Below are 24,681 nucleotides of genomic sequence, written 5' to 3'. Positions count from 1 at the left end.
TACCATTTATCGTCTCCACAAAACCCAAAACGAAACCAACAAAAACACACCAAGAAAACCTTCCTTCCCGTTCCTGTCCACACCTGCCTGGGAAGGTGTCTTCTTCTCAGCATTATTATGTTCTCACCAGGCTGCCATTTATAACCTTACCCCAGTGACTGCAGGACTGGGGAGACCCTTCTGGCATGACAACATCCTCTGCTCATACAGAGAGACTTTCCTCTTTCCAGGCCCTAGAGAGGAAGAGTCACCCAAGAGGTTGGAGCTCAGCGGAGGGAGTAGAAGGGGAGAATGCCCTCCTTTCTATCTATTGATTTCTTTGTGAACCTGCCCCAGGACGAGTGCAGAGAACGTGCACATGACTGGCCATTGTTCACCCTGAGGGCCACCAGTAGGCTAGGCCCCTGTGACTCCAGCTGACGACATGGTGTTGCTCGAGGATGAAGCTCACTGGGGTCGTGAGCTGAAACATTTCCTGCCTGGGCTAGGTTTGCCCACTGCCTCCCCCATTTGCTGGGTCGGGCAGCAACAGGCCAAATTGTCTTCCCTCTGCCAAGATTCTTACCGCCACGTGTCTTGCTTGTATCTTGCTTCCAGTGGGCTCCCCCCGAAGTCCTGTGAATAAGACCACCTTGACGCTGATCAGCATCACCAGCTGTGTAATCGGTCTCGTGTGCTCGTCCCACGTCAGCTGCCCCCTCGTTGTCAAAATCACCCTGCACGTCCCCGAGCACCTGATCGCCGATGGTGAGCTCACTTCTGAGGATGTGGCTTCCTCCCCAAAGGGGAAGTTTTCGAGTTGGACAGGGAAGATAGGGAAGCCGGGGGTCACTGTTACTTGTTACTGTAAGCGAGGGAAAAATAAACCCAGATAAGTGAGGCTTAGGACAAATTTGGATTGTCCGCAGATGAGGACAGAAAGCAGGTTAAAAAAGAAACAACCATAAAACTGAACAGATTACCTCCTCTTCTCTGTACCCACTCCAGTTTCTATTTCTCTTTGTTTTAAAATAAGCCCCTGTCTTTGTAGAGAAATACAGAGCATGCTGGATACAGGTAGATCGACACTGAGATTCCCGGCTTTTGGGAAGGGAGAGGCTAAGCAGAGGAGAGGAGGTGATTACCAACCAGCCATGCTTCGGTCTGGGTATGCCCGGGTGAGAAACTCCTAATTGCAGTAACTTGCTAAAGCCTAGAACACTGAAGCGATAATTTACTTTCATCCAGGGGGACCCCAATATAATGAGGGAGTGAAACAGGTTCTGAGAGGCCCTGAATTTGTTAAGCCCAGAGCACCGAATTGACTTGTATAATGTCTGTTCGCTCTGCTGCTCTAAGGCTGAAGACAGGTGGGGACTGTCCCTGGCGTGAGAGGGCCTGCTATTTCGTGGCATGTGGAGGAGACAAGGCAGCGGGTCCCTGTTCCTTGGGCGAGCGCCAGTGCCTGTGGCTGGGTCTGATGGAGCCATGCCATGGCCATCACAGAGCCGCTGTGTCCCAGGATTCCCTCGGTCCACCCTGACCGAGACGGGACGGGGCAAGGCACCAGGGGGCGGTGTGGCAGGAGGTCCAGGTGGCGGCCGAGCCTCCATCTGCTGATCCCTTGCTCGGGGGCTCATGACAGGCCGGGGCTGGTAGGAGTAGTGATCTCGGCTTGGGGTATTCTGCAGAGCGTCCCTTACTCTGCCTTCAGTGGCGTGTGTGTGTGTGCACACGTGTGCGCATTGTATGCACACACAGGCACACCTCCTCTCTCTCTCCTGCAGGGAGCCGCTTCATCTTGCTGGAGGGGAGCCAGCTGGATGCCAGTGACTGGCTGAACCCAGCCCAAGTGGTGCTCTTCTCTCAGCAGAACTCCAGTGGGCCCTGGGCCATGGACCTCTGTGCCCGGCGGCTCCTGGACCCCTGTGAACACCAGTGCGACCCCGAAACTGGTAGGCGGGAGCACCGGGCAGCGGGTAACTGTCAGAGTTCATGCCTCTTGCAATCACTCCCCTGGAAACCCAGACCGTCTCTCCCAATTTTTCCATTGCCTTTGGGAGTGTAGACCGTGCAAGCTGCCAGTGTAGTGTTGGGCCCCCGAGCATGTGGGCTTAAAATGTGTCATCTTCTGGCAGAAGCCTTGGAAGTGTCTTTTCTGGGACCCCCACTCTGTATGGACCCGTTTAAGATGACCTCCACCCCCATTTGCCATCCATCCATTGGATGTCAGCTACTGGGGCCAGACTCTTTATGCATGTTTATCGCAGAAAATTTGGAAAAGTTAGGAAAGCTCATTGAAGAAAATGATAATTATCTATAATTCTATCTTCTGGAGAAATCATTTTAAAATCGTAATGTCCCTTCCGATCTTTATCTGTGCATGATTTTCAGAGACTCATAAGCACACGAAGTCCAATAGCATTTCCCTGATTTTTTTCACTTTAACATTTTATCATGAAAATTTTCCAGAACCATTAAATAATCGTCAATAACATAATTTTAATGGCTATTTGGTATTCCATTGTACGTCTGTATCATAGCTCACTTAAATAGTTCCCTATTATTTGACATTTAGGATGCTTTAAATTTTTAATTTTTACAAATACTACCAAAATGAATATCTTTCCACATAAACGCAGGGCACATCTGAAGTTATAGTCTTCAGATGAATCTTAGGAGAGGGGTTACTGGGGCAAAGGAGAGAGACATCTTCCAGGCTGTCATGTTACCAGATGGGGTGGGGCTTCCCTGAGAGGGTCCATATTCATGCACAGCTCTGAGAGCTTTGTGAGCTCCAGGAAACTGAGGAGTGTGGGCCTCTCCTTCCAGGTTGCTGTGCGCTTTTCTTGCAGAAAGGGTTCATCTCCAGTAGTCGTTATAAAGACCTGGTTCCAGTAGATTCGGTTCTACAGATAGATCCTTCCCAGAGAAATGGTATGATGCCTTAGAACAAAGGAAGGGGTGTAATGATAGTTAAGACCCCCAAGGGAAATGTGGGGAGTTAGGGGCCAACTGCTCCCACTCTCCGTACCTCACGTACAGCCCCTCACCTCCACTACACATACCACACATATATGCCTGTGTATGTGCACACACATACACATATACATATGCATCACACATTTACACACACGTACATATGCATGCACGCACATACACACACGTGTACACGTACATGTGCACACATACACGCGCACACACACTGTACACACGTACACTTACACACACGTGTGCGCACATAGTTACATATATACATGCACGTGCACATACAAGTACACACATACATACACAGGCACACACATATACAAACGTACACACATGCATATACATACACAGGCACACATAAATACATACATACACGTGCTCACGTACACACCCCCCCCCCCCACGGGTGTATCTTCTTCAGGTGCTGGGGTGGAGGGATATTAGTAGAGGTTGAGTCCAGGAGATATAGCCTTACTTCTGTCACAACCATTGCTAGATGTCTTTGGGAGAGTAACAGGTGGCGACAATGGCTAAAGTTCACCTTCTTAGGTCTAAGAGTTTTCACCTGGGCCCATCACAGGTCTTCCAGGCCCGAGTGTGGAAGAGAAAGTACAGCATTTTAAACATCTGATGTCTAAGACTGTGCCTACTTACTGCTCCTCCCACGCTGTCAGGCAAACACCAAATCAAACAGATGGGCTGTGCACCCTGCCCGAAAGCCAGTGTGCTCGGGAGAACGGAAAAGCGGCTCATGTCCAAGACGGGGCCTCTCTGTGCAGCAGGTCTCTGGTCCCCACCACTGACTTGGATTGGGAGATCCTGGGACAAGCTGAGCTGTTAAATTCACTTCTGAGAGAACCATGATCCCCAGAGGGCCTTGGAAGGCGCCACTGAGGTGTTATTTATTTATTTTTTCATGAATATAATTTATTGTCAGATTGGCTCACATACAACACCCAGTGCTCATCCCAAGTGCCCTCCTCAACACCCGTCACCCATTTTCCCTTCTCCCCCACATTCCCATCCACCCTCAGTTTGTTCTCTGTATTTAAGAGTCTCTTACGGTTTGCCTCCCTCCCTCTCTGTTTGTATCTATTTTTTCCCCTCCCTTCCCCCATGGTCTTCTGTTAAGTTTCTCGAGATCCACATATGAGTGAAAACATGATGTCTGTTCTTCTCTACTGAGGTTTTAAAGAGCAGAAAGCACTTTTAATTACATGCGGGGAGAAGGGATTGGTGTTTTATGCATGGAGGGGTCTTAGAGAGAAACGACCTTCTTACTTTAGATCGATGTGTGAATTCCCCGAGAAGGTGCATAACTCACTCAAATCCCCCACGGCTTCCTAAGGCATAAGTCTGTGTTCCATCCATCATGAAGTCAGAGCGGAGGTGGGATTATCAAGGGTTGCTTGATTTCCCCAGACATGTCAGATCCAGCATATCTGTCACTGAAAACTATGCAAACAACCATCATTATACTGAGCATGCTCCCCAAGCCAGGAACCGGGTGCCTGCTTGTCCACAGCGAAGTTCCTATCACCTCCCTCTTCAGTCTTCCTAGACGTCTCATTGCTAATCCTTGCTGAAAATGACTTTGGGAAGCCCTCCTCTGCCAGTGGCTTCCCCGTATCTGTGACAATTAATGAATATCCAACTGGAAAGCCATGCGGGAGACTGCAGAGAGGAACCCAAACCCCACAGCAGAGCTAAGGTGCATCGTCTTCATTTGGGGTAGCAGCTGAGAAGTGCTGCTTCGGAGACTTCTGTTTTCATTAATGCTGGAATTGGAAACCCTCCCCCTTCCTGCCCTGCTTCTTCCCGCACGTGGGACGATGTGGTCATCCCACACGCTCATCAGTAAGAAACTTTATCGCCTCCCACACTCCGTCCTAGAGCCTTTCTCCAAAGAGCTGAGTGTGGGAATTGGCTGCAAGTCAAGCCGACGTTATTTTTGCAATCCTCCAGCTAACTCACTTGGAAATGTCACCGTGTTGGGACGTGTGCTTTCCCAGCCATGCCGAGGGGTCTGCCCATATGGAGATGTGGAACGGTGCAAGTGCACGTGTGTACTTGTTCACACACGCACACGCACGAACACACAAACACGCACGCTCAGTCACTGCAAAGGAGCATCCTCTGGGGCCTGGAGCTCTCCTTAGGCAACCTTCCAGAACGTTCCAAAGTTAAGCATGCGTTTACGCATCACCTGCACAGTGGTCCAGAATAGCAGCTGTGGTAGGCAGAATATCCCCCAAGGATGTTGTCCCCCTCTTCCCCAGAACCTGTGAGTGAGTTACGTTATGTGGCAAAGATGAATCCGGGTGGCTAAACAACAGGCTTTAGAATGAGAATATTCTGGGTCAACCAGGTGGGCCTAGTGAAATCACTAGGGTCCTTAAAAAGTGGAAGAGGGAGACAGAAGAGGAGGCCAGGATGATACGACACGAGAAGGACCCCACCAGCCACTGCTGGCTTTGTAGCTGGAGGAAAGGGGCACGAGGCAAGCAATGTGGTCAACCTCCAGAAGGTGGAAGAGGCAAGGAAACAGCTTTCTCCTCTCCAGGCTCCAAAAAAGAATGTGGGCCTGCAGACACCTTGTTTGTAGCCCCCCGAGACTTATGTCAGGCTTCTGATCTACAGAACTGTAAGATAATAAAACAGTGTTGTTTAAGCCGTGAAGTTTGTGGTCATTTTTATGGCACCTGTAGAAACAGAAGGAGGGAAAGGACAGAGAAAGAACGAGCATCGTTTACGTTACCCTTTGTAGCTCCCAGCCCAGTTCATAGAGGTGGCTACACGGATCTTCTAAACATGCATCAGGGGTCTCCAGAAGAATGAGCTGGAGGAAGCCTGCTGATCTGTTTTCCGTGTCAGCCTCCCTCCTATGTTGTAGCAACACACTCTTTGGGAGAGATGTAGCGTACCTGGAGCTCTTAGCCCGGTGCCTGGAAGCCCTCGGCCAAGTGCACGCTGATATTCTCCCCCAGATCTGCCCAGGTTTGGAACCGTAGGTGTGTCTCAGGTCCGGGTGGGCTAACGGCAAACCACTGAGGTTGAATGGCTTAGTGCTCTGGTTGGATCCAGCCAGAGGTTGACTTTTGCTGTACTTTCTAAGGGTTTTTGTTTATAGTTGTATGTTTGCCCGATTGCTTGTTTTCTGATGGAAACACAGACTAGCTGGATTCAGCAACTTCTCTCACTACTCCATCCCCGGACTTTGTTCTGCCAGTTGGGCAGCTGTGGAGGCATCACACACACTTGCTTGATTTCACAGCCCCCGTCAATCCTGGCCACAGACGCTGACTGCCCTTTGCAAGATATGTAGCTTTTATGGGTCTACAAGCAGCACGGGCATCCAAGCTAAATCAGATTTTACTGGCTATCCAAGATTGCCATTCGCCAAAATTCTTTCCACCCCAGATCTTTCTAGAGGCCAGTGCTAACCATAGAGAAATGTGTAAAACCTGGCGAGGGCCATTGGTCCAGTTTCCCAGACTCAGTGGAGCCCTCCTCCCCTTTCCTTGATCTGAACCACTGCTGCTCTCTCTTGAACTCAGTTTGGCAGAGTAGCATGGCTTTCAATTTTGTTCTTGCCACCTGGATCACCCACTCATTCCAAACTCCGTTAAAACCCCTTCCTTCAGGATGTGCAACTGGCGTACTTCCCTGTCTGCCCTCCCAGGGTCACATGGGACCGTTTGACTCTGGGCCCGCCTCTTGCCTGATGTCTCCACAGGGGAGGAGACCAGGAGGTTAGATGTTACCGAAGTCCAGATGTCTTACAGAGATTGCCCTTTTTAGATGGAGCACACCAGCCAGTTGCATTTAATAAAAGCCAACAGCTACCTGGAGGATAGGTAAGTCAGGGCTTTTGGCCACATCAAGTCCAGCCCAGTCATGTCGGAGGAGCCCTTAAGTCAAGGTTGATCCTTCGATGAGATTTGCACCTCACCCCTTCACCTACAGAATGGGGAATGAGGGAAGGCAGGGGCACCATGCAAGTTACCTCAAGGCATTTGACCTCAAGGGTAGCAAGCACAAATCAAGTGTAGCCATTTCCAGGCCTTGCCTGGATCACCTCTTGGTGGGTTTCTACTCTCTGGCAGTGTGGTGGCCTGTGCGTGCCTCCTGCAGGGCACAATCCATCCCGGTTGGGCACCTCTCCGTGGCCGTGACACGTCTCTCCATTGGATTCCTGTGAACACCACCACAGAGCCGGCACGTCATGTGTTCCCCGCCATCTGTCACAGCAGATGCAGAGACTGTAACACTTCGAGCTTAGGAGGGCATCCAACACCCTTGTGGGGTCTTTAAAATTCACAGCTAACAGTCGGAGCTTGTGCTCGCATGAAACCCCTCTTAAAGTCAAGATTTAGCATTTGGTTGCCATAGCAACTTCCCTCATCAAGTCTGAACTCCTTTTCCTTGTAGATGGCCCAACTGGTTTTGAGGAGGAATATAGAAGGGGGGAGTTTGGTGGGTTCCGGAAATGAGGATCGTTTGAGAGGCAGATTTTGGATATCCTCAAACTCTAGCCTGGTATGTTTGAAAATGTCTCTGTTGATCCGGCTTTGGGCCGCATATGACATTAGACGGAGGGAAGCTCTATCTGTTGTCGGCAGCGGGTCCCCACGTGGTAATGAGTGATGGAACCTCACAAGGAGATAATGACTGTGAAGGCAATTTGAGAAAGGTGAATGTACTCTACAAATGGTAGGTATTGGCATCATTAGGAAAATCAGGCTTTGCTTGAACTCTCAGTTGTTACTGCATTTATTTTTACATGTTTTGCAGTAACTAGATCTCGAACGTGGAAGGACTTCCTTTTTGGTCAGTCCTTAAGTCTAGGGCATGGCCTCCAGCCAAGACCCTTCTAAGAGTCGGAGTGATGGGCTCAGCAGCCTCATGAGGTTACTTCCTGTTTTTCAACGTCCTACCCATGCCTGATGTCCACAGGGACAGCTGGGAAATGATCTCCTGAAGGGAGAAGCCAGTCTGTGAACTAGACCCACTAGTTGCCTTTTATCTCTGCATCTTGAGAGTTGGTGGTGGTCGTGTTGTCTGTAAATTCAGGGCAAAATTTGAAATGATTTAATCAATTTTCCATTTTGCACTGTTTATAAAATCCCTGTTTATGCAAATAAACAAAACAAAACAACAGCAACAACAAAAAACCTAACTTTGTTCCTGCCCTTGTGTGGCTTATAGTCTAAAGTCCATGCTTTCTTTGGAATTGGTAAGATAGGAAGGCTGACCCCTTAGTAATTTTCTTCTTTTATGATCCTCTGGTACTTGCCTTCTTTATCTTCCTCTCTCCTGGAGAAACGTCATTCATCTGAAAGCTTTATTATCATTTCCCTGATTTCTAGCTTTGTTTTCCTATGTTCCACTCCTAGCTCCCTGACCATTCTTGGACACAGCTCAGCACCACTGAAGCCAGTAAATTTGAGCCTATTGTGAATCTAGCCCACGTGGAAGCCTGAGTTTCCCATACAGGAGACAAAGTACTAACCTCATACTCTGTGTGGACACCCCCTAAACTAAGAAGTGAACTAATTGTCACTCCACTCCTCAGCACCTTGAGCTAAACAGGTGTGGGGGAAGAAAATGGGTGTTACCTGGTAGTGGGGCCCTGATGGTCAGTAGCTTATAGGCCCATCTGGAAAAGAAAGATTAACCTTAGATCCTAACAACAACAACAACAACAACAAAAAACTCCTTCCTTTAGAACCTACCCAGTCCCTTCGCTCTAGGACGGTGGGGACCCCTCGCTTCATTTTTATTGTTTTTTATCTTGGAAAGCAGAAAATCATACTCCAAGCTATGTATATCCCTTTTTAGAGTCTCTTCCTAGAAAGATGAGGAAACCTTATGTCCCTTGTCTCTTCAAGGCATGCCACTTTTACTATTTACAAATGGTGGGAAGTCATACCCTGTCCTTCTACTACCTGTGAACTAACCAGCCAGTGACAGAGTTCACACGAGTGCTGCACTGGCTCCGGTCTCAGCAGTTTAGGGATACACAGCATTGCTTAAGGATTACTAATATAAGGGCACAGCAGCAAATGTTTCCAAGATCAGTACTAAATGGAGCAATGATTCTTAATCCTTGGGGGTCTTGATTTTGCTTGTAAATCAGAAGAATGTTATGGAATCCTGCCGTGAGGAGATGTGCGCGCGCGCACACACACACACACACACACACACACACACGGTGTTGCATACAGTTCCAAAGGGGTTGTGGACCGCTTGGTATATTAATGGAATAACTAATGGTAAGGAAGCATAGTAATGTTCTAAACAAATATAGAATTGTGGATGGTTCTTCTGTTTAAAAGCTCCAAAATAATTAGCCATTTTCATTTAAAAACGAAAACCCAGAGTTCCTAGAAAACCATAAGAAGTATAAGTGACCTCCTCTAAGTATGTCATTGTTCTATGGGCTAATGGCCTGGCATGGTGTGAATAAAGGTCCAGAGATGGACCGTCATAAGCTCAAATATGAACTCTGCCATTTATAAGCTGTCTCCAGATCCCTCAATTTTTCTGAGCTTCAGTTTCCCCTATCAGCATAGCAGAGCTAATAATACCTACTTTTCAAGTTTCTTAGAAATATTTGATGAAATACATCGCTTATGTGCTCTTTAAATACTTATTGATCACCTAATATGCACCTTGCAGTAGACTTGGCGCTGAGAAAACACGGTTGAAAAAGTTCTTTTGCTCAGAGTTCTCGTTCTTTGTGTTTACCGAGCACATATAGTAGGCTCTTTGCAAATGTTAGATCCTCCACTAGAGAAAATTAGCACATAGTGGAAAATGGAGAGATTGGGGGTGTGTTCATTCCGTGGGCAGTAGAGACGGGGATGTGTGACATAATGGGATTTATTGTTTCTTCCACACCATTATTAGAGTCTGAGTTTAATCTGATCATTTCATGTTCATTTTCTCAAACAGACATGTTAATCAATTCCTTCATGTTTCTTTTCCTTCTTCCTACCCTGCTTCTAAGGGGAATGCCTTTGCTACGAAGGTTACATGAAGGATCCAGTACACAAGCATCTTTGCATTCGGAATGAATGGGGCACAAACCAGGGGTAAGTGAGGGGATGGCAGATGAGCCGGTTCCCAGATGTCACCCTTCTTCATGCAGACAGGACGCGGAACAATTGCGTGTAGAGGAACGGAGCTAAGGGGTGGTTATATTCTGAATAGCGAATGGGTAAAAATGTCACCATGCATTTCCATATTTATACCATTCCAGTGACGTCCGTGTCATCTTTTTCTCCATTTACGAGTTCAGAGATGATGCCTCTGACTCGCAGCCCCACAGCCTCCAGCTGGGATCTCAAAATCAAGCTGTCCCTCTCCTCCTTTGCATTCTACCGCCAGCCACCAGGATTCCACAGGCAGAACTTAGCTGTTGATTTTGTTGGAGACACACGAAGCCACACAGACTCCCGTGGAGCTCTCCCAGAGCTCAAGGGGCTTTGTGAGACTGACATGAGGAGACACTCGTTTTCCCCACCGTCAGCAAGGGGGGAAACGTGGGAATGCTCGGTACCAAGTAAGGGTATTTTGCCCGGATCCCCAGTAACCATTTCTTTCGGAGACCTTTGCTTTCCCCCAAGCACACATGACTGGGATAGAAGTTATCTTGTCTTGGATTTTTCTTTTTTTTTTTTTTACATTAAAAAAATTATTGTGATGAAATACACATCTCATAAAACTTACCATTTTCATCATTTTTAAGTGTACCATTCAGCGGCATTAAGGACATTCGCATTGTTGTGCAACCGTCACCACTGTGCGTCTTCTCTTGCTTTTTAGAAGCAACTTTCTACTTTGTCTTGGGTGCTGAGAGCTTGCTTTCTGCGTTGGCTCCCCCATGGAGCAGAGTGGATAGAGAAAGGGGTCGATAAACACTAACTAATAATAGCAGTCGATGGAACAGGGAAAACTAGAAAGAGATCAAGGCAAAAGCCATCTGAGAGTGATTGCTTTTCTGCAGATTAGAAATGTGTTTGCAGCCTGACAAGGTGGAAAAAGGAACCACCATCATTTCGCACATTGCATGGAGGACTCATATCCCCGGGGTTGATGATCAGCCCCTTCTGTGTGATTCTGAAGAGACCAAGCCTAGAATATTGAATGTAGTTCTGGACTCTCAAAGCAATAAATATGGAGACAAATGGGTGAGAGTTTGGAGAAGAGCAATAAAAATGATTGAAGAGCCCAAGGGAGTGATTTATGACGAAGGGTAGAAGAACTCAACTCAGAGAACTGGCCAGCTGATGACTAAGTCAAGGCGTGATAGATGCCCATCGACGTTAGAAGAGGGCAAATGTTCTGGAACGGGTTGAGGTTGAGGAATAAGGACAAGAGGGAATGAAGTTAGGGAAAGGAAATCTGAGTCACAGGTCAGAAAACTTGAGGAAGTCAAAATGCCATGAAATTTTTCTGTTAGTGAAAATGAAGGATTGCTGTTTCCACTGAACCTGAGATCGCATCGGAGAGGCTGCCCCCCACGATTTGGAGGAAGGTGTTAGTAGAAGGGTAAATGCACATGAGGTAGCATCTTGTTGAAAGATGGGTGGGGAGGGCAGAAGGCTTGGCTGATAGATGTCAAGCGGCGTATGAATAAAGGAGTGCCACTCGCTGTTTAAAGTCCCCTTAGTCCCCTCACTCTCTGACCCCTGACACGTTTGCATAGTGGATGGGGAGCCAGGATATTAGCTTCTGTGGTGGCTGAGCATCTCGGTTGGCTAGGATTCTTACTGAGTAAAATGTTGTAAAGCGTGATGGATAACCAGCTCTATCTCTTAGCCTGCAAACTTGCTGCTGAAGAAAACAACGACAAAATATCATTTCGCTTTTTGCCCTGAATGATCCAGGCTGGCCCTCTGCAGTGATTGGATTTGGTGGCTAATCGCTCAAGCCTCCACATCCCTCGCCTTGCAGACAGATCATGCGAGGACGGGCCTGGCCTCACTTGGTAATTGCACAGGGTTTGTCGTTCCCTCTGGCTGCGTGTAGAGGCAGTCTTAGGATGTAGACGAGAGCCTCCAGGGACTTGGTGGAGGCCCCACGTTGGTGTCATTTAAAATAAGACAGGCTAAAGCATCGAGTCGCAGACTGACAGGAACATTAGCCCCAGGAAACAGACAAGGAGACCTAATCTGTCATTTCCATCTCTAATTTCCATTATTCTCTGATCATCACTGTCTGCGAGGTCTCGTTTTGGACACTAATAAAATAATGGAGCAACTGTTAGGAGGGAAAAAAGTGACTGTCTTGGGGATAATGGAGCCAGGAGTGATAAGCAGCATGGGTTTATATGTATATAAAAAAGTGCCAGACAAATGACTGCATTTTCCCCGTAAAATGACAAGATAAATGAAAAGTGGAGGATGCCATACATCTTGATTTAAATCAGGGCTCTGATGCCACGTTTCTCTGAATGATTCTTGCAAAATTAATCGAAATTGATTTGAACGTGAAGTCTGTCACTTGAGTTGAAACCTGCCTGACAGATTGCCAACTAATGATACGTATTGGGGTATTATGGAAAAATCGATGGTGGGCCTCATTTTCCTGAATATTTAATGTTCCGGAAGGTGGAGATAAGCAGCGTGTGTGGGTATTTATATTTTTCACCTAGGATCCTTGTATTGCGTATATAAAAATGGCTGAACGTTCTTTTGAAGTAGAACAAGCAAATCCCAGGCCGGTAATCTTTAAAATGAATTCCCTTGTGAAAAATCTAGGCTAATGTAGAAGGGAAAAAGTAGCAATAAGCATCCGTTATTTCAGGCAAGGAACAAAATGGATTAAGGACACAAATGCAGAAAATTACAAATGGATGATTTGGTGAGGCAGAGAAGTTAACACCTGTAACTTCACCCAGTCTCTGCCTTGTGCTTTGGTTTACCTAGACCCATGTGTGTCTGCGCGTGCACCTACATGCACGTGTGTGGTGAATGTGTGTGCGTGGTGTGTGAATGTGTGGCGTGCGCATGTGCATGTGGGTGAGTGAGCGGATTAGTTTATAGAAATCCTCTCACTACTGTGCACCATCATTCATGGTTTCAACAGATATCCCCTCCATTACCTATTGTACCAGGATGAGCTAGATTGCTAATTATAAGAAGATGTGGTCTCTGCTCTGGAAGAACTAATAGTCTAGATAGATAATGGGCACATAATGAAAAAATTACATTCAATTCTAAGACCTATTAAAATAAAGGTGTGAGCAAAGGTCAATGTGATTACAGTTTAAGGGGTGACTTATGTGACACCTGAGAACCGAGAATAGGATTTCGTGGAGAAGTTAGATTTTGAACTGTTCAATTTAGCAGCTAACATAGGTAATTCCGAGCAAAGGAAACAGCATATGCCAAGGCATGGAGATACAAGAAGCATGGCTTTTCCAGGAGTAGCAAATAAATAGCCCAGGGTAGCTTAAGAATGCAGTTAACAGAGACAGGAGAAGAGGCTGATACAGTAAGGAAAGATTCGTTCTTGAAGAACTCTTGCTTTCTAAGGTTTGGGACACGAAACTTCCGTATACGTGCCCTTAAAATTGTTAGCAGGAGGGAGAAATTCCAAGGTGTCTGTATATTTGGTGGGATATTCCCTCATTATACATTATCATTCTGGGTCCTTCAAAATAAATTAAAATAACCCTAAAAAGAAAACAAAACAACACACACACGCACATGCACGCACACACAAAACAGAACAAACCCACACATATCCTCTTGAGACTATCTAAATGTGTATTTATCTGGATTCTGCATGTAGAACATAGTCCTAAAATTATTCTGTAGATAAAGTTGTCAAGATCAAACAGCACAGAAGGACAGAATAGGGCCCCATATATATAAGGCACGTGAGTCAAAGGGGTCGTCAACAACCATTTTTTGGTGACTCTGGTTCTACCGAAAATGCCCAAGGAGAAGTGAGGCAGGTTGAGAAATGTGTGAGTGGATCCGGGTGGTGAATCTAGTCACCGTAGTGCACCCAGGTGACAGGATCAGGTCACAAGTTGTAAAATTGTTGAACTCATTACACAAGAGGCTCCTGTTCAATAGAAGTAAAAATAGCTTCAAAAAGATATAAACGAAGTCATGGATGACAGATTTCTAATGAGTTACTAAAAGAACATGGGATGTTTGAGGTTACATTTTTGGTCTTCGAGGTTGGCAACAAAAATCAATCATTTCCTGCCACAGCATCCCGGTGACAGGTTGTCCAGCAGAGGACCCAGGATGAAAGGGTCTTACCCCCAGCATGAGGCTTTACCATGTCTTCTGTCTAACCTGTATGAATTCACTAAAAAACCCTCAGCCTCCTATCCCTGTGGCTTCATAGATACAGCCAGAGACTATTAGAGTATGTATTTAGTATTTGTTTGCTAGGACAACAAGGACAAATGGAAAATTTTCACAGACAAGAAATGAAACCAATAAATGAGGCTGGAGGAGGCAAGAGAGATTGATTTACATGAACACATTAGAGGAGGGGAAAAAAAACAAATTTATTTAGCTACTTTGGAGATTATTAAGAAAGGCTATCAATAGTTTTTTGTTGTTGTTAAATCAAAAGTGTGCCCAAGGGCTTCTAGATACATTTTTCAGGACACCACATTAGATAAAATTCATGCATTTGAAGATTCCCTGTAAATAATAGCCTGACTTCTTATTCTGGCATCTCAGATACAGAGGGCAACACCAAGGAGATTTCCCACTAAAGAACCATCACATATCACTAGATTTCAATGCTGAAGGGTTGTGATCGGGCGATAATTCATGAGAGGGGAAGAGCCGGCAGTAGGAAACGAACAGGTGTTTCTCTCAGGCTGTAGAAGCCATTGTCAGGAATGGCCCTGCTCATCAGAACCTTCTCTCACTGGCTGCTCAAGAGGCAACACGTTCACCATGGCATCCCCGGATAAGAACACATGTGTGCGTGCACATGCACACACACGCTCGCTCTCTCAGACAGCCCACGCTGCCTTAATCTGGCCTTTCCATTGTGCCAGGTGCTTACTGTTCTCTCCTTCTATTTCTACCACGTCTGCCTGCTGCACCCTCCCAAGAGTGACTGCCTGGGGATTCTAAATCCATATAAGGAGCAAATGTCCCACCCTGTAGAATCCAGTTTCCTTCTCAAGCCAAGAATGAGGACGGTGTCGGTCATGGTTAGCTTCAGTCCCTCTTTCTGGCTCAGAATACATCCTTGATGGCAGTAAATGGGAGGGGGGCTGCCCCAATGATGCCATTGGTAACATTTGTCTGGAGACAACTCTCAGTACAACGACCAGAGCTCAGTGGAAAGGATGCCTCTGCCTCTGGGTTCTAGGTATCGATCAGAGACCAGGCTCCCCCGATTACTCAAAATGATCTCAAACCCACTCTCACCTCCTGACCACCTAGAACTGAGCAAAGACCTCCTCACGGCTGTCTGACAGAGGGCCACTGCTCGCCCATTGGACGGCAGCATCTGGGATGCCGGCGTGCGTCTCTGATCCCAAGTCCCGGTCTTGGGCGGTGTTCGGCCTACGTTGACCTGCCCAAAGTCTCTTCAGAAGTGACTCAGACAGAGTCAGACAGTCCTGGGTGACATACAACATTTCCTGACTTCCCTTTGTCCATTTCTAGCTCACTGTCTGGCTTTTATTTCCCCACCCACGTGTCACTGATTTCTGTGTCACCGATGCCCCATTCACCTCCCCCCACCCCCTCAGACAAGATTTGCAAGCCAGCCTGGTACTGCTCTTTGTATCTCTGGGTGCGCTCCCCCCCGCCCCGCCCTCCCGACCGCACTGTCTGTGCCAGCTCCTGTCACTGCCGTGCCATGCACAAATGGGATTATCTCCCCATTAGCTCTCTTTTTGTTCTCCTTTTCTCTGTTTCTCTGTGTGTGTGTTGTATGTGACTCTTTCTAATTATACCTAACTTATTCACATATTCCTAACAAGGGTTCCCGGTGTTTGGACCCTTATTTCTCATTCTTCTTTTCTTCCCTCCTTTTTTCTTTGCTTCTGTCTCCCCTACTTCCCCCAGGAGTCGATGGAAACGTGGCTGTCCTTTCTTCCACCCATTTCAATGTCAAACAGATCTTCATCTTAGCTCGTAGAATTCAATCTAAAGCTCCTAGTTTCCTCTCTCTTTAGAAGCCTCACTGTAACCTGATTCCAGCTGAAATATTGTCCGTGGAAGGAGAACCAACCCCTCCCTGGACAAGCAGGCGGGAACTGAGCAACTGAACGCAGATCTCCACCCGCCAGAACCCCCTCAGGTGTAATGGGATCGGTTCCCCCACTCGGCTTGGGAAACTGCACCTCGTTCTCGGGGATTTTCTCAAGTGAAAACATGTTTGACTTGACCCATTTTCACAAAAAGCGTGCGGTCAGTCCGCTGAGTACAGTGCTAGACCTTGTACGTTGCAGATAAGACATCTGGCTAGGAGAGCAACCGAAGCCTGAAACCTAGCCCGTGTTCACCAAGGCAAGCAAACCCTGAGACAAAGGCGATGTTTGTCCAGATGGGCACCTTTTTCTAATTTGCACAGAGGCGCTTAATGAGCTGCGCTGAGCCTGGCTGTAGTCATTTTAGGTGGTGCCCTTTGCTCCCCTCTTAGAGGCAACGGTAACCTTCTTGGTTACTTAGGATGATACAGAAGCAAAATACGTCATTAGTAATTGACTCCCCAGTGCATCTGGGCAGCTTATTTAAAATACGGATTTCTGATTTCTGCCCCTAGAGATTTTCATTTCACAGGTCTAGGTGAGAGTCCAGAATCTGTACCTACAAAAAGTTTCCCCAAATGCTTCTGAAGCACAGCCAGAAGCATTTCTTAATGCTTAAGTCTTAACACTTAAGAACCCTTCCTGAGCTGGAAGTGGAGTCTCCAGACCCCTTGGGAGGGCACCCTCTTGCCACCGTACCCACCCCCTGCAATGCAAGTAACGGATTTGTAGACTGTGGCTGAGTGCATCCTAAAGGATCCTTGAATTTTACTGATTGGGAAATAGAGAGCCAGAGAGGTGAAGAAACTTGCTTAAGGTTACAGAGCCGGTGGCCACACTTGACAGTGATGGGTGGGTATTGGAGCTCAGTCGGTCAGGTAAATACAGGTTTCAAAGGGAGTGCAATGTGAATCGCATAGAACACCCTGAAGGTCAGTTACCAGCTGTAGATGAGAGGTGGACGTTCTGTGCTCTCCACCAGCTTCTCCGAACCCTCCTCCCCCTGGGACAGAGGGGCCTCACTGTGCCACCCTTCCCTGAGTGACGAGCGTCTGCAGTCGCCCCCTGCTATACTGCCAACCCCCTGGAGGAGGGTGTAGCTATCACAGTGTTCTCTCTGACTAGTCCAGTCACGGCACCAAGAGACTTATTTTAAACAGTGCCGGAGGCGGGAACACTCATATTTCCTCCAACATGACCACCAGGGTGAAAAAAAAATCAACCTCAATTTACCCTCCCATCTGCTCAAGAATGGAAGATAAATTGTTTCAATTTTATAGAAATGAATGTTTTATGTCTTGCCCATGCTTTCCAGATAGTGTCCTGAATTTATATATTCTACTGAATGCATGGCTGTTTTCCACTAGGAATGCTCGCTGGACCTCCAGCTTCCTTGGGTTTTGGTCTAAGAATACTAGGTTTGAGAGTGCTGTCATTTTCCCTGGCTTTGGAGGTCTTGGCTATATATCTTTTTTTTCCCCCTCTAAAATAAATAGAAAAAAAAATCCACTCATTATCCCATGCTCAGAGAAAACTACCATTACCATTTTGGCACATTTCCTCCCAATTTCTTTTGCTATGCATCAAAAGTTTTGCTTCCCACTGCCCCCCCCCCCGATTCTGTATTTATATTTTTGTTCTCTTTCATAATTTAACAATAAGCATGTATTACTCTTACAATCACAGAATTTGGAGGAAAAAGATAAGGAAGGAAGCTTTAAAAGTATCTTTGTGGTACATTACTATTGTCAGGACTTTTGCCACGAGAAAGTTATTATTATTATTTTTTTAATCAGAGAGCGCGGCATAGGGGAGAGGGGCAGAGGGAGAGAGTGAGAGTCTCAGGCAGGCTCCATGCACATCATGCAGCCTGACACAGGGCTTGATCCCATGACCCTGGATTCATGACCTGAGCTGAAATCAAGAGTCAGATGCTCAACCGAGCCACCCAGGCGCCCCCATGAGGAAGTTACTCTTAATGGCTAAACCTTCCATTTTAACCTGATTTTAGAGGAAAGGAGAAAGTGGTTCAGGGTCTAGCATTCTGGTCAAACTCTAATAAAACATTTCTGTAGGTCTGGATAGCAAAGGGCTGGATGAACCCCAAGCAGTGAGCCTCATATTCAGCACAGTGTTTAATGCAGTACAACTTCAATGTCACTGAAGACGTTGAGCCCTCGCATAATGCTGATTAGTAGCTGTGATAATGCTGGACTCAGTGTTTGTTTTTTAATATCACTAATCTTGATAAAAATCCTACAAACTGGTTAAGAGGTGAGTAGTTAGCAGTGGTTATTCCACCTACAATTTCTGTGAAAACAATTTTAGTAAAAATAATCGTAAGGTTTATTCTTCCTAGAGAAGTATTTTTGGATTCTTATTCAGACGTTCATCCTGTAATGATCTTTTTGAAATTTTAACTTCATGTAATTTCAGAAACTGGAGAGCAAACATTTTGTCTCTACGTATTTGTTTTTTGCCTTTTCTTTTTATAAAAGGGATGCATGTAACTGGTAGAAAAATTAGGGAGAACATGCACACACACACACACACACACACACCAGTAAAAAGAAGAAAATCCAAGCCACCTGAAGTACCATTCCCTGGAGGGAACTCATTGTGACCTTTTGTTTGTTTAGGTATATTTTTTTAACAAAAATTGCATCATATTGTTATAGGTCTTGCTTTGTTTTACACACACACACACACACACACACACACACACATGTATGTATAATGAAAACGGTGCCTAGTATTATTTGAGACTCAATAGTATGATGACCAGAATCACAGAGTGGTGAACAGAACTGTCCGATGCCAACATCTAGGCTCTTATTAAACCATGATGTAGCTTAACAATCGGGATAATCTTTTTCCTCCTTATAGGCTCCTTTCCATCAAGCTTATTAACCATTACACAAGGTTTTCCACACCAAGAGTAGCATTATTTGCTTGAGGAGATACAGCCAAAATCAGGCTTTCCAGTCAAGGTTGCCCTTTGGATCCAAGACCCTCAGATGTAGAGGGCCCCAAATTTCAGTTGTGCAGGACCTTGGACAGCTGCTCAGAGCCCCAGTGCCGCACTAGCCTAGTTAGCCCGGGAGGTGGATGATCCCATCGGCTGCCCAGACCACAGTTCTCAGCACGGACTTCCTCCCATCCTGACGTACAACAGGGACTCCTTCGTTTGTAGCCACAGGAGAAGGGTGACTTTAAATGGAGTGAGGTCTTGCCATTGTGGGATGGTCATAAATGGGAACACAGTCTACGCTGAAAGCAGCCCATGTGGAGTAGAATTAACATCAGTGCCAGGGAGCCATAATACTTTGCATGCCTGGTGTTATAGTACTCCCCCCACACTCTGCCCTTCAAGTGCTATAGTAATAGAATTGATATTAATATTAGTAATAATAATAGCTGACACTTCCATAGTCCTTGCAATGCACCAGCCACTCTTCTCCATATTTTTCTTGTACCAACACAGGTGATTCTCATCTCAATGCTATGAAGTAACTACTATTGTCACCATTCTATAGGTGAACCTCTTGAATATTGCAGCAATATTGAGAGTCTCATAAGCCAAAAAAATAAAAAGAAAAGAAAAAGAATCTTGGTCCCTAGAGAGAATTTTCTTGCGTCTAATCCCTCAAGAGCTAGAGTCTCAAAATGAAACAAAAGCCAGAGAGAAGCCACAGTTCAGCCTTGGGGCTCTAGGGGCAGGGGATCCATGAGTTGATGTCTGGATTAAAACAATGGCAAGTGTGTGGTCTGTAGTTAAGCATCTCTTTCAAAGTGATGTAGAGTCCCAGGGAAAGCCACAAGTCACTAGAGGGACCTTACTGGAGACCTAATAAACACAGTAAATGTCATTGGCTTCTTGCCCAATCCAGGTTTGAAAAAGCACTCAGACACATCCTGGGGGCCCCAGGCTGGTAACTGTCTGTCAGGGGCAGGCATCTGCTACTGACTAGCTCTGTGCTGTGGCCAGTGTGGAACCACGGCCATGTGTTCAAGTCAAGATGGCCCATTACTATAGCAGGGGACATGGCAGAGCCTGTATGGATCACATTTACTCATTTACCAGCACAATTGAGGGAAAATAAAACACCTACTCAGGTCCTTGTTTTTCACAAAGATTTCAGAGCTCTTGCCCAATAGGTCAGGAGTGGTATCTTCATGTTTGAGCCATCCATCCATCTTCCCCAAGCTACTTGGCCTAGCAGAAAGGTTGTCTGGAATATGCTCAGAGGTTTTTCCTTCCAGGGATAGGCTTGGGTATCGTTAACTAAACTTCACTTAATAGCCTTGATAAAACCATTTCATCCGTGCAGGGAGGCTGTGGGTTCCTCACTTCCAAGAGGATTAGTGTTCACCCGCTTACATTTTCAACTGTAAGGGAGGCAGCAGAGCATAATGGGAAGAGCATAGAGTTGGACTCAGACACATTTGGGCTCAAATCTCATTTCTTTTATTTAAAAGCACTGCATTTGGGGCTGAATTCGTAACAGTTTTGAGTCTCAGCTTCCTCAGTAAAAATAAGGATAGTAAGTATCGACTTCATAGAGTTGTTATAAGGTTTATGAGGAAAACATAAATATGTTGTACTCAATAATGCTAAATAAAATATGGAAGCTCTCAATAAGTGATGGCATTGAGTTTTGCACTGGCATGGCCTCATTTATGTTCTTTGGCCTGCCACCAAATGATGTGATCTTAACATCAGTTTGGCAAGTTGGGTTTAGAATAACCTACCGCTAGAATTTAAACTTCACCAGGGCATGAACAATGCCTCGAATTTCACTGCATTGTCACATCCTAACACACTATTATCTCTTACCTCCTGTAAATAATAATGGGTAATACTCACAGGGTGCTTTCTACATGAAGGCATTATTTGTAAATGCTCTGAGAATGTTCCTATCGTTCCCTCTTCACATTGTGCAGATGAGGAAGCCACGACATAGAGGGTCCAATAATGTGCTCAAGGGCACACTGTACCAATGGCAGGAGATGGAATGTCCCCAGCAGTCTGACCCTGTGTCTAGGCTCTCAGTGTGATGGATGAGGACAAGTATGGCCACCATGTGGCCTCTCAGGGTAAGGCCCTCCCAGCACCCAAGGCCCCAGCACTTGTTTCCAGCCTGATTGAACTGCTTGCTTCCTGACCATACTTACTTTTTACTTCACCCCCTCCCCACTTTTCCTCAGGACATGTCTTCCCTTCCAAGTACTCCCCCCTTATCCTCTCAGTTAATTCTATCCATTTGCCAAGGTCCTGCCCAAATACCTGCTCCTCCATAAAGTCTTCCCTCCTTCACCAGTTGGAATTCATCTCTTCCTCCTTTGGGCTGCCTCAGACCTTGTGGCAGTTGCTACATTATGCCTTGGTATTTCTCTTCCTATACTGGCCTTGACTCCTTGTAGACCATAAGACCTTTGGAGCAAGAGCGTAATTTTGAGTCTCATTCTCAAGCACATACTGTCAGGCATAGAATATGTGCTCAATAAAAATCGAATAATTGGTGAGATTTCAAGCATTATGAGAAATAGACTATCAGGGAACACATTTATGTCAGGGGCAGGAAGGATGGAAGGTCGTGATCCCACTCACAGCACATCACTTCCACGGAGGACTTCCTCTGTGCCAAACACCCTATTCAATCTTCACAGTAGTCCTGTAAGGTCCAGTCCATTAGGAACTTAAATAAGTGAAGAACTGAGTTCGTACAGCATATTGGTTAGGACTGTACAAGCATCCCCCTTGAGTCCAAATCCTGGTTCTACCACTTACTGGCTCTACCCGCTTCCCTCGAGCAGATTACTTAAGCTCTCCGTGCCGTAACTTCCTCTCCTGTGAATGGGGATAATAATAATAATACCCACCTCATAAGGTAGGTAAATGAGAATCGTGGAAAGTGAGAGTATCTAATGCATGGGAGTTAGCATCAGGCATCATAATACCTGCCAGGCGGATGGTTTTCAGGAGGGAGGACTTGCTTCCGTTATTTAAAATCTCTCAATTTTGACCATTGGCCAGCAGTTCCTGCCCAGGCTGGGGTTGTTGTTGTTGTTGTTGTTTGGTTGGTTGGTTTGGTTTTAACTTTTTTTCCTCTCTGTCAGCATCAAAGCAGTCATCCTGAAGAAACACCCCTGCTCTTCAAAAGCTTCGTCTCTCCCTTCGCCAAATTGTTTCCTAACAGGCAGAGGAGGGTGCTGTTGGACGTACAAGCCTAAACTCAAGCCTTCTTCCTAATTACACCGCAGTCAGATTTTCCACGCAAGCCCCTAGCGTGGCAGGATGCCCTCTTTGAAGTCATTAGTCTCCACAGCAGGGAGAACACATCATCAAAGGCTCCGTTTCCCAGCAACCCCTGCTGTGCCCTTGTGCACCAGAGGAAGACTCCCGTTTCCCAGCAACCCCTGCTGTGCCCTTGTGCACCAGAGGATTGCAGAGGGAGAGAGCAGAGCCTACAAGTGCATTAAGTCTGTTCTTCTCTCCTCTGGCCCTGAACCGCGATTCCTTTGAACTGAAGCCCAGGGACAGGGCCGGTGATGCTATCGCAAAACCTCTCCCCATTCTTTCAGTTTCAGCCAATTTAGCGATTAAACTTGCTAGGGCCAGGGATGGGGGATGTGGGGCATGGTTAAGGTTCCAGTTGGTAATCTAAGACGCCGAAGAGTTGGGAGCTGGGAAGGGAGGCAGTGGTTCTGAGTCTCCAGATACTGAAAATGTAGTTGATAATGACTATGGGGAATCTGCAGTGAAGTTAAAATTCTGTGTGTGTGGGGTGGGGGGGGGGGAAGGGGTCCCTACACTTCAACCAGACAAACCTGGATTTAAAAAAAAAATTTTTAATGTTTATTCATTTTTGAGAGAGGGAGAAACAGAATGCAAGCAGGGGAGGGACAGAGAGAGAGGGAGACACAGAATCCGAAGCAGGCTCCAGGCACTGAGCTGTCAGCACGGAGCTCGACATGGGCCTCGAACCCACGAGCCATGAGATCGTGACCTGAGCCGAAGTCGGATGTTCAACCGACTGAGCTGCCCTACCCGCCCAGACCTGGATTTTTATCCTGGCCTTACCTCTTCCTTGCCTCTTTGTTTCTGACTTTCAGTTTCTTGATCCCTTCAGAGTTCAGTGGCTACTGTGAGTGAAATGTTTAACGGAAACATTTACTTAGGCCTAGTCTTCGCTTTCAGCAGGAACCTGGGCCTTATTTCAGCCCTGATGTCCGAGGCCCCTGCCGAGGCTAACCTGCCCTGTCTTCGGAAGATCGGCTGGTGGAGCTCCATCATGGATTCTTAAGTGGTGGGGGGACGTCTGAGTCCAGCTCTCTGGGGGCTGTGCTGAGGCTGAGGGGCGCCCCAGTGGCCTCCAGCAGCGAGCATCTCCTCACACACACACGGTCTCACCTGTCCCACCCGTGTCCCAGGCCAGCACTTTATCCCTCACCTGGGTCACCACGCTAGGCTTCTCACCTGGCTCCCTGCCTCATGACTTGTCCTCGCATCCATCCTCTTCGGCCACCGAAAGATCTACCCAGAGGAGCTGTTCATTTTATGCCCTGCCCCCAAATTCACCAGGGGAGCCCACGGCCCTACAGAATAAATGTGCAGTCTCCCGCGGTGGCCTCCAGCCTCTTTGCGACCTGGTTGCTGCCAGGTCAGCCCTATCACTGCAGTCACTCCTTGCCTGCAGTGTTATGTTCCAGTGACACTGAATCTGTTGTCCGGCCTGTGTGTCCGTGCTTACCATGTGGGCGCCTGGTTGTGGGGTGTTCTGTGCCCGCCGTGGCTTTTCCTAAACCCTTCCCTAGCCCACTGCCAAACTTTTCTTGCTATTCCCAACTTAGCGTAGAAGTCTGCATCCGGATAACCCCCTCCGAGACACCTAACTGATGCTACCCAGTGTTCTTCTCTGGTCCTGTGACTCCCCATACCTATCTCCGCCACTGTTTTCACACCATAAAATAACGATCTGATAATTCTCAGCATCCGTTCACTACTCTGCCTCTGCTATTCCACCTTGCAAGTTCCTCAAGTTCAGGACCACGTCTTACTCATCTTTGCAACTCTGTGGCATTTCCTGTCGCATTCGGTATTAAGCGCTGAGTGCACGTTTGTTGAATGAGTAAGTGATTGGTTGCCTGTAAGGGTACGCGTACAAGTTCTGTATAAACCTTTCCATGGTTTTCCCAGTGCATTTCCTGGTGCTTAGGTCTCCTTAGCCACAAAAGAGAACTCAGCTTATTTTTATTTAGTATTTGGCATGGTGTTCCTTTCCGAGGTAACTCGTTTGTCTTCCAAGGGCCACTAAAGCAGTGCACTTTCATGATTCATTCACTTGAAAAACATTTAGCAATGACCTTCCACGTCTCAGGGATTGTGTTAGGTGTTCCTGAAAAGAAAAGATGAATGATATTAGCCAACAGTCATGTAGGGTTTATTATATGCTGGGCAC

The 24,681-nt window shown here is 46.6% G+C and overlaps 1 protein-coding gene across 1 annotated transcript in view; it reads left to right on the top strand.

Annotated features, from left to right (window-relative positions):
* Window positions 1-24,681, top strand: part of ASTN1 (astrotactin 1) — a 303,213-nt gene that overhangs the window by 152,999 nt on the left and 125,533 nt on the right. Inside the window, 3 exon segments of the mRNA XM_030302950.1 lie at window positions 598-747; window positions 1,767-1,934; window positions 9,980-10,064. Coding sequence (XP_030158810.1) covers window positions 598-747; window positions 1,767-1,934; window positions 9,980-10,064 — 403 coding nt within the window.

Source organism: Lynx canadensis, chromosome F1 (assembly GCF_007474595.2).
Source record: "Lynx canadensis isolate LIC74 chromosome F1, mLynCan4.pri.v2, whole genome shotgun sequence".
In the NCBI taxonomy this organism is placed as follows: domain Eukaryota; kingdom Metazoa; phylum Chordata; class Mammalia; order Carnivora; family Felidae; genus Lynx; species Lynx canadensis.
This window is presented reverse-complemented; position numbering and strand designations above follow the sequence as displayed.